Raw genomic sequence first — 10,304 nt, 5'->3', positions numbered from 1 at the left:
TTTTTAATACTTCTTTCTATCTTTGTATATATATACACATTACAACATATAATATTATTATATATATATATAAATCATTATTGATCTAATTATATTAATGCTAGAATCTTCTATTTATATATCTTTATTTTATATATCTTTTATTTATTTTACAACATATACTATGTTTTCTTTTATATATTTATATAAATTTTGAATATCAATTCTCTACTTTGACATTATCATTAAATTTTCTTTTCCTTGTTTCTTTCTATTCACCGCCACCAATCCTCCTTCCCTAACCTTCCCCAAAACCCAGCCTCAGAAAAACTAAAGAAAGAAAGAAAAAAAAAAGAAAGGAAGGAAAGAAACGGAACAAGAGAGAGAGAAGGTTGGCGGAGGAGAGAGATAAGAAGGGAGGAGACTGTGTTCTGCTGCCGCCACCGCCATCTCGTCACTGCGGCCGTCGAGTCGCCGTCCGAGGAGCTCCATGGCAGCCAAGTCGCTGTCGACGTCAACCCGAGAGAGAGGGAGTCCACGGGTTGAAGGAAGATGTGTCGCTGCCATTAGTGCTTCGCTGTGCCGCTGTCATGGTCGAGTTTCGCCGACCTCAGATCCGTCACCAGCGATTCGCCGCCGCTGAAGCTCGTCACTGCTGCTGTGCCACTGCCGCAGAGAGAGGGAGTGATGCGATTAAAGAGAGGAGGAGGAAGGAGACCCGTGCGCCGTCGGAGCCAGTGTCACCCAGTCGCCGCCGTTCGTGCCTTGCCGTTGCCATTCAAGCCACTAGCAAGTCACCATCGATGAAGCTTCAGCCGCCACCGTCGATTGTCACTGGGGAACAACCGTCGTGCCTTTGGTCGCTGGAATCACAGATTGGAGAGAAGAGGGCTACCACTCCTATTGCTGTGCTGCTTCGGTCTTTTATCGTAAGCGGTCTCTGTTTTCAGTTTCATTAAATTCATTTCTATTTTGATTTTATTGAGTTTGAATTCTCCATTTTGCTGTAACCATGGCCACTGTTGTTGGAATTACGGACTCCGCTCTCGGTGCTGATCAGATCAACCACCATAGCTATTCTACATCACCTGCACTTTCCATCATTTCTGTCAGGTTCCGTTCTTGCCAGTGATGGCTGTTGGATTTGCAACAGCTCCAACTTTTGCTTCCCTCTTGATTCGGTGCATTTTTCTTGTTTTGGAACTCTTGCTTTTAGCGATTTGTTATAATTTATTCAGGATTTTGCGACGTTAACGTTTTAGGGTTGAGTTACTATTGTGTACGGTGCTTCTATGGCTGTCACTGCTACGGAAAATGGTCGGATTCGATGTCGTTGAATTTGGGCCAAGAGAAAAGGATTTTTAGTTGCTTTTGGCTTTGTGGGTTTCGACTAATTGAGGTAGGGGGTTTTCTTAAAATCTATTTTACATTAAAGAGTTGTTATAAATAGATATTGATGCAAAAAGATATACTTCTATGATTATATTTGTCTTGTGGATATCATGGTTTTTTAGACTGGATTATTGGGTGCTTGATTGCGTGAGTGGTGTATAGTTGTTGATAAAAAAACCGGTTTGAAATGTTATTTACTTGATTATTATGAAAAGTGGATTTTCTTGGTTTTGGAGTTTACTTGATAATATAAATAAATTGATTTTGGAAATAATTTGAGATATGAAAATAAATTAATTTTGAAAGCGGTTTGATTTTGAGTTAGTCTGATTTTATAAATGATTTAATATTTAAGCTGGTTTGATTTTAAAAAGAGTTTTATTATTGGAATTGGTTCGATTTGAAAATAATTTGATATTGGAACTAGTTGAATTTTGGAAAATGATTGAGATTTGGAAATGGTTGAGGAAATGTTTGGGAAATGCTTGGATGGGACCTGAAAAGGGTGACAGTGTCCGAGTTTTAGAGGAGATGCTACCGAAATTTTATAAAATTGGAAGTTTCGCTTAAAGTATTATCTGAAAAGATTTGGTCTTAAACTTTATATGTTTTAAGATTGATTTATTTATCAAAGAAAGAATTATGTTTTGAATTGGGATTATTGATGAATGGAATGGGAAGAAGGATGATGAGGATTGACTTTGAAATATGATTTTAGAATGAATTTGGAAATGAGATATGGATTGACGAATGATGATGATATTGAGAATGACTTAGATGTCGATGAATGTTGAATGAATTATCCATATGGCTTATAAATTTGAATTATCTGAGACACGAGTTCCCTGGGTAAAGTACAGTACTGTGGCTTGCCACCATGTGTACTAGGTTGAAAATTCGATACTCTGTTGACTCTACGACGTAAGGGTGACCGGGCACTATAAATTCCCGGGAATGTTAACCCCCATTGAGCAATATTGATTATTTGAGAAAAAGCTATGCATAGGCTCTTGAGGATGCACATCGGGGGACAGTCTAAGGTTTTCGGACTTGTCGGGTTGGTTGGATAACCGACAGATGAGCTCATTAGCCATAGGACAGGCATGCATAATATGCATTTGCATGCTTTGCTTGGGTTTGAACTTGTTTTGGTTTGCCTAATTGTTAAATTGTTCTTAACTGCTACCTGAACTATTTGTTGTAATTGCTACCTAAACCTGTGCTTTCCTTGTCTTTCCTTGTCTGTCTTACTTGTGTTTGTCCTGGTGTGCTACATTTAAAAACGAACTTTGGTGCTGAATTGATGATTGTGTTGATTGATTGTGTGGTTGGTTTCTGATTGAGATTTTCTTATAAGAAAAGAAAGGTTTTGGATTTCTGAAAGATTAAACACTTTTTTTTGAAAAGGTTTTGAACGATTAGCTATTAGTTTTTAAAAGAATTCATAAGGCAATGATAATCACTGAGCTTGAAAACAGTTTTCTTATTAAATATTTTCTTATGACAATTCTGAAATTCCGTGGTGAGACCGTGTGGTTAGGTTCTCACCCCCTATAGCTTTACCTTTTCAGGAATCGGATGAAGGAGCATTATGAAGAGTTATACTACGTTTTGTTTTATATGATATTGTATTAATTAGATAATTTTTCTTCCCTCGTCTTTTGTTATTACGATTTTTATAAGAGGGATAGGAGTTGTATGTTTTATATGTATATTACATTATAAGCTATTATGTAAGAAGTCTGGTATATGAATTTATGCCTGTTTGTTTTTTTAAGATAAAGTATTTATTTTCGGGTTAACAAGAAATCAGTGATGCGATGTCAAGTCAAAGGCTCCTATTTTAATATTGAGTATATAAAGTCGTTGTAATACTTCTTGCCATCAGAATAGCGCAGCCGGAAGCGTGACATTCTGATAGTGAGGGTGTTACAAGTCATGGAGTGGTTAATAGTTCGAATTTGAAGAATTAATTAGGTTTTTTGCAGGTTCAAAATTATTTAGACTTCTAGGGTTTTTGCCGGAGGAGAAGAAATAAAAAAACATGGAAAGAGAGTGGTAGTGAATTTGTTTGAAGTTATTTATTATGATGATGAATTGCTGATTTGCTGTAGATTGAGCATTAAGATCCAGTTGCATCTGATGCATCCATGAATGGTAACTGCCAATGACTCAGATCGAGTCTCCATTTGGAACTGTGAACACCGACAGGAACAATTTTAGGATTGATTTGAAATATTGATCCATTTGGAACTGAAAACTATGATGTTAAAGTTTAAGATTGATTTGAATATTGATCCATTTGCACTATTTGTTATATATGATGCAATAAATTGATGATAATATATGTGAATTGTTTGAGTGATCTGTGGCTAGATTGCTATGTTGAGTAATGCAGAAATTTTTGATTTCATGAGTATACTTAAAGGTGAAAAGTTACCCAAAATGGTGATTTATTAATCCTTAGTACTTGGTGATGATTTAATCTTTCCAATAAGTCACAATAGGTAAAAAAAAGTTAGAATGCAAGGGTTAGAGTAAGTGAAAAGCTTGGAATCAATTTTTAACCTCTCAAAACCCAAGGTTATATGTTGCAGAATTATGCAGTTTTGGGCAGCACTTTGTGAACAAAATTGGGAGCAATCTAGCCACTCAAAATGAGTGAAATTACTTTTATATGAAACCTTGAGATGTCTAGATTGTTCTCCTAAAATTTCAGAATTTTCCGATGTGTGGTTTGAGAGATATGATTTTTAAAAAATGATCATTTTCTGCAGAAATATTGCTGTCCGGACTTTCTAATTGCAGTGACGACTTCTAATTGTGTCTCATACTGAACTAGTGACTGTCTTGGAATAAGCTTTCTTGAACTTTTTACTATTTGGTGCTTAATACATTTTGTACAATCTTAATTTTCCTTGTCTGGCTGTACTAGATTGTAAATGGCCTTGATGTTTTGAGCAAATTTGTTGGTGAAACTGAAAAGAATGTAAGGGACCTTTTTACTGATGCTGAACAAGAGCAGAGGAGCCGAGGTGATAGAGAAACACAGATTGCATGTACTTAAGATTAAATTTTCTGATAATTAGTTAATCGCTATATTTTCAGGGGATGAACGTGATTTGCATGTAATTATCTTTGATGAAATCGATGCTATTTGTAAGGTATGGAATTTCTGAACTTTGGACTAACATGAATAATGCAATGTGTTATTTGCCTATTTATTGATTACTATTAATTCATGATCATTGTGTGTCAATATTAAATGCTTCAGATTTTCTATGCTACTAATAATATGTGAGCCTCCTTTGTGGGATTTATAGATAGTTAAATTAGAGTCATAAAAGCTTCAGGTGAAATTTTTTTCATGTAGTTTTCTTCAGATTTATCAAGTTATATATTTATCTTGATGACTCCTCAAAATTGCAGTACAATGAATTTTAAATATTAAGATTTAATTTAATACGAGTTTCATTATCCCCAACAAATTGTAGTATTGAGCTTAAAGTTGTATATAATTCTCTGATCTATATTTAGTCACACAATCTCCTCGGTGTGAGTGCAGTCAAGAGGTTCAACTCGCGATGGTATTGGAGTTCATGATAGCATTGTGAACCAGCTTCTTACTAAGGTCAGTTTAAATAATTTTTTATTAAAATAATAACTCCTCTCTACTAGTCATAAGCATATCTAATAAACAATCTGATTGGTTTGCAGATAGATGGTGTGGAGTCGCTAAATAATGTTTTGCTTATTGGAATGACCAACAGAAAGGATATGCTTGACGAGGCTCTCTTAAGGTCTCTAAATTTTCTCTCGTTTCTTGTAGGTTTTTTAAATATGCTTAGTGTGGAAAGTATGAATGTAAATTTATGAACACTCAACAAGGATATGCTATTGTTTATTGTATTCTGGAATTGTTATCCAATCTATTGCTGCTTTGATTTCTTATAATAAACTCCTATAGTAACTATATGCATATGTAGTGCATACCTCTTTAGTTGTTGCCATTTCTTTTGCTTGTAGACCAGGGCGGTTGGAAGTCCAGGTTGAAATAAGCCTTCCTGATGAAAATGGTCGATTGCAAATTCTTCAAATTCATACTAATAAGATGAAAGAAAATTCTTTTCTTGCTCCCGATGTGAATATTCAAGAGCTTCGTATGTGTTTATTATGGCAAATTTAGGATGATATACGTTTGTATATTTATGTTTTTGTTGTCTGCGATGGAAGTAATCAATAAGTAATCTTGATTAGGTTGATTCTTTACTAATAAATATTTTGAAGCAAGATCAGCTACTTCTGATGTCAAGATTTTACTTATCATTTTGCCAAAAAAAAAGTGGATAATAAAATTATCAGCATCACACTTATTCAATTATGAAGGTCAGCAAATGTTTACTCTGGGTTTGCTTTATCTTTTGCAGCTGCTAGAACAAAAAACTACAGTGGTGCAGAACTTGAAGGTGTTGTGAAAAGTGCCGTCTCATATGCTTTAAATCGACAACTGAGTCTAGAGGATCTCATAAAGCAAGTTGAGGAAGAGAATATTAAGGTTATCGAATTCTGGAACAGTAACTTCAAAACCACATATCTCAAGACTCTGAAACTCTTTAGAGGTGCAACCAAAGAAGGGTGAAAGATGAATTTACCACATATCTCAAGACTCTGAAACTTTTTAGAGGTGCAACCAAAGAAGGGTGAAAGATGAATTTTGTAAGATATAATATTTTGGTTTTTCCTAGGTTTTTAGTAGTAAATTCTAAGTGGTCTCATGCATATTTTGATATGAGTATGCTTATTTTAGTGTGAAACGTATAAATACTCAAAATTATGATCATCCCAATATTTTTGGTTCATTATATAAATATATTTTGTTTAAGGATAATTTTAATTTTTTAAAGATTATTGTATTGTATTATTATGTATTTATTTTTATTTTATAATAATTAACTAATTTAATTAAAAATACAAGATTATATATAAATTTATATTCCCAAATATTAGGTTTTAGATAAAAAGATTATTAGAAATTTCTGTTTCTATATATGTATATAAACAAAAATTTAAAAAAATGAGGGACAAAATGCCATACTTATATAGAGTAGTTATAGATATACTATTTGTTACGTTTATAAAGTGATGCAATAGCCTTGAAAAATGTAGCCTATTCTTTTGAATTCTGGTAATCATTAGTGCAAAAAAGCGTAGCCTTTGGTCCTGAACAGCATCACTTAAAAAGCGTACCCTATTCTCAAAGGTTAGAAGTGTAGCTTTTGATACAGAAAAGCGTAGCCTTTGAGAATAGGCAACACTAGAATAGGCATCCCCTACAAAAGCGTATCTAAAAGCCTAAAAAGCGTAGCCTTTGTCTAAGGCATCATTTTTTTTCATTTTTGGCTACACTTTAAAAATGTACCTAAATTGGTGTTTTTCTTGTAGTGAAGAACAGAGGTGATAACTAACCAATGACAATTAAATTTGCAAACAAAATCACAATACTAATTTTTGAATTTTCAAATAGACAAAAAAATCAAACAGTAATAACAAATAAAAAATAAAATAAAAATAGAACTAGAACATCATGAACAGAATCATAAACACAGAAATTGAAAACATTATTATAAAAACAAATTCCAAAATTCTTTAACTTATAAACAAAACCCAAAAAAATCAAATAACCAAATAAACAAAACAGAAAAAATAATTTAATAAAGTCAACGAAACAAATTCATACAAAAAACCTTAACAAAAAATACGCAGAACAAAAAAGCTTTTGAATGAGTTCAATGAAGCATAGTCATACAACAAGAACATAAAAGGAATAAAAAAAATGAAATCAATAAAGTAAATTTATACCTGAGGTTGAAACTCCATTGAAACTCTGGAAGTAGAGGATGAAGGGGGAGAGGGAGCACCACGGCACTGACAACGATGCTCAACTTGCTGAGATCCATGCCACTGTTCGTTGCCTGCTAAGGATGACGCCGTTGAGGAGTGAGAAAGACGATGCCCGCGGGTGCCATGATCGGCGGCGAGAGAACGACAGCGCACTAAGGCTGATAACGAATGACTCGAAGAGAGAAGAGGGATGCTACGAATGAACGACGTAGAGAGAGAGGCTAAAAACGACGCCAAAAGATGGGCGGAGATCGGCAGTGAGTGTTGGGCTGGACGGCGATGGCAACGGCGAAGACCAGAGAAGAGTGGAGTAGGTGGTGATGGCTCTGTGGATAGAGAGGGGAGATAGAGAGGGGAGTGTAGTGAGTTTTTTGGAAAATAAATTAGGGTTTCATTAGATGAATTTTAAAAATATGTGTGGTAAATGTAAAAATATGTTAATTATTATTAAACACCACATAGACCATATTCATAAATTATTTAGTATATCTGAAAAATTCAAAAGAATTGAGCTTACTAAAGACAGACCGAATGTTAAATGTTGTTCAACCGTTAAATTGAGTCAAATAACTCCCTTATTAAAACGTTAATTTTTTGTATTTTTCTTTCTCTTTTTCTTTTTTCTTCTCTTTTTCTCATTGGCAAATACAGAAAAATTATAAACAATCTCCTCATCTTTGGGCGTCTCCATCCCAAGTGCGGCAGAAGAAGCTGACAACCTCAATTCCATTACAAAAACAAGTGTTCCTTTATAAATTGTTCCATACTCCACAGACACGTTCCTTTATAAAGATAAATATACTAATTTAGATAACAAAAGATCTGAAATCCATACTCCTCAGACATGTTCCTTTATAAATTGAAAGATAGAAGAACAATAGATAATGTATATCAAAATATATTCATTTATGCATATTACTTCAAAGATAACTGTTGTATATGGACGTATGAACTCGTTGAAATTAGGGTGTTCATGGTTTGGTTAATCCAAAAATCAAACCAATTTTTTAGTTAATCAAAAATATAGTATTGGTTAATTAATCAAATTGGTTTCATATGATAAAATCGGTTAGTAAAGTTTAAAACCGGTTTTTAACAGGTTATTAAAATAAAAATCGATTTTAAAAAATTAATCGGTTTTTACACTAAAAAATGGTTTTTATACCAAAAAGTTAGTTTTTACACCCAAAAACCAATTTTTACACATTAATTTTTTTACATACAAAAAACCAATTTTTAACTTTTTTTCTTTTAAATTGATTTTTTTAATCTAAAAATTATTATTTTTTCTTTCTAAATAATACAAGTAACATTTGTAAATAATGAAATCCCTTCCATTTCCATTGTAAATAATAATTACTTTATAATTAACACCAAGAACAAAGAAGGTATAAGGCACATTGGGATGAAACCCTTCGTTCCTAATGTCACTTCAAAAAGCCTCTTCAATGATGGAAAATTTCTCCTAAGCCAAAGAAACGATGCAAATTCCAACAGCAAAAAATGACATTGCAACTGCTATAATTGTTGACACCAATATCCCTATCCAAGGAGTATTGAATTTCTTTGATCTATCACCAAACATAAACATAAACATAAACAAGTCTAATAATATATGGAAAAGCAAGTCTAATCTCTTTACGACCTAAGTGTTTAGAATAACTAAAGAAAACAAACAATCAAGACTTTCTAGTCATCCTCAAGCGCAATTGAACCTGGACCCATGATGAACGGATAATTTATACGCTTTTTGGCATTGTTTTTAGGTAGTTTTTAGTTACTTTTTAGTATATTTTTATTAGTTTTTATGCAAAAATCACATTTCTGGACTTTACTATGAGTTTGTGTGTTTTTTTGTGATTTCAGATATATTCTGGCTGAAATTGAGGGACCTGAGCAAAAATCTGATTCAGAGGCTAAGAAAGGACTGCAGATGCTGTTGGATTCTGACTCTCCTGCACTCAAAGTTGATTTTATGGAGCTAAAGAAGCCCAATTGGCGTGCTCTTAATTACGTTAGAAAGTAGACATCTTGGGCTTTCCAGTAATGTATAATAGTCCATACTTTTTCCGAGATTTGATGGCCCAAATTAGCGTCCAAACACCCACAGAGACCTTTTTTTGGCGTAAAACGCTGGAACTGGCACCAGAATTGGAGTTAAAAGCCCAAACTGGCATCCAAGCTGGCGTTTAACTCCAAGAGTGGCCTATGCACGTGAAAGATTCAAAGCTCATTCCAAACACACACCAAGTCGGCCCCGAAAGTGGATTTCTGCACTATCTGCACTTAGTTACTCATTTTCTGTAAACCTAGTTTACTAGTTTAGTATAAATAGCACTTTTTACTATTGTATTCGGAGTCTCTGACCTTTTGGGAGTTCTTCAAATCCTTTTTGGAGGCTGGTCATTCAGCCATGACTAGACCATTTTGTTCTAATGTATTTTTCTACGGTGGAGTTTCTACACCTCATAGATTAAGGTAAGGAGCTCTGTTGTTCATCATGAACTAATGCAAGTATTATTGTTTCTCTTTCAATTCACGCCTACTTCTTCTCCAAGATATACTCTCGTACTTAATTTAGTTAAGTCAGAATGAAGGGGTGACCCGTGACAATTGACAAACCCCAATTTGACGGTTTATCTTGTATTGATTTTAGGGGATTTTATAACCTTTTACCCACATTTATTCAATGAAATAGCATGGTTTTGTATATTCTCCTTTAATTGTGCTTAAGAGTGAAAACATGCTTTTTAGGCCTTAAAATAGATAAATCTAATTCACCTTGATTCCATTAGATGCCTTGATATGTTTGTTAAGTGATTTAAGGTTTAGGAGGCAAAGATTGGATCAAGGGAATGAAGAAAGAAGCATGAAAAGTTGGAGAACTCATGAAGAAATGAAAGAACCGGAAAGCTGTCAAGCCGACCTCTTCGCACTTAAACGACCATAACTTGAGCTACAGAGGTCCAAATGATGCGGTTTCAGTTGGGTTGGAAAGCTAACATCCGGGGCTTCGAAACGATATAAGATTT

At 34.0% G+C, this 10,304-nt stretch overlaps 1 protein-coding gene across 1 annotated transcript; it reads left to right on the top strand.

Annotated features, from left to right (window-relative positions):
* The first annotated feature begins 569 nt into the window (after positions 1-569).
* LOC107489897 (vesicle-fusing ATPase) lies at positions 570-6,230 on the top strand. Its single transcript, XM_052262962.1, has 9 exons — positions 570-718; positions 789-908; positions 1,040-1,160; positions 4,307-4,406; positions 4,480-4,535; positions 4,937-5,002; positions 5,089-5,171; positions 5,398-5,531; positions 5,799-6,230. The coding sequence occupies exons 1-9, from the start codon at positions 570-572 to the stop codon at positions 6,008-6,010; spliced, it is 1,041 nt and encodes a 346-aa protein (XP_052118922.1). The 3' UTR covers positions 6,011-6,230.
* Positions 6,231-10,304: the final 4,074 nt, after the last annotated feature.

The sequence above is a fragment of the Arachis duranensis genome, chromosome 1 (assembly GCF_000817695.3).
Source record: "Arachis duranensis cultivar V14167 chromosome 1, aradu.V14167.gnm2.J7QH, whole genome shotgun sequence".
NCBI classification, from domain to species: domain Eukaryota; kingdom Viridiplantae; phylum Streptophyta; class Magnoliopsida; order Fabales; family Fabaceae; genus Arachis; species Arachis duranensis.
This window is presented reverse-complemented; position numbering and strand designations above follow the sequence as displayed.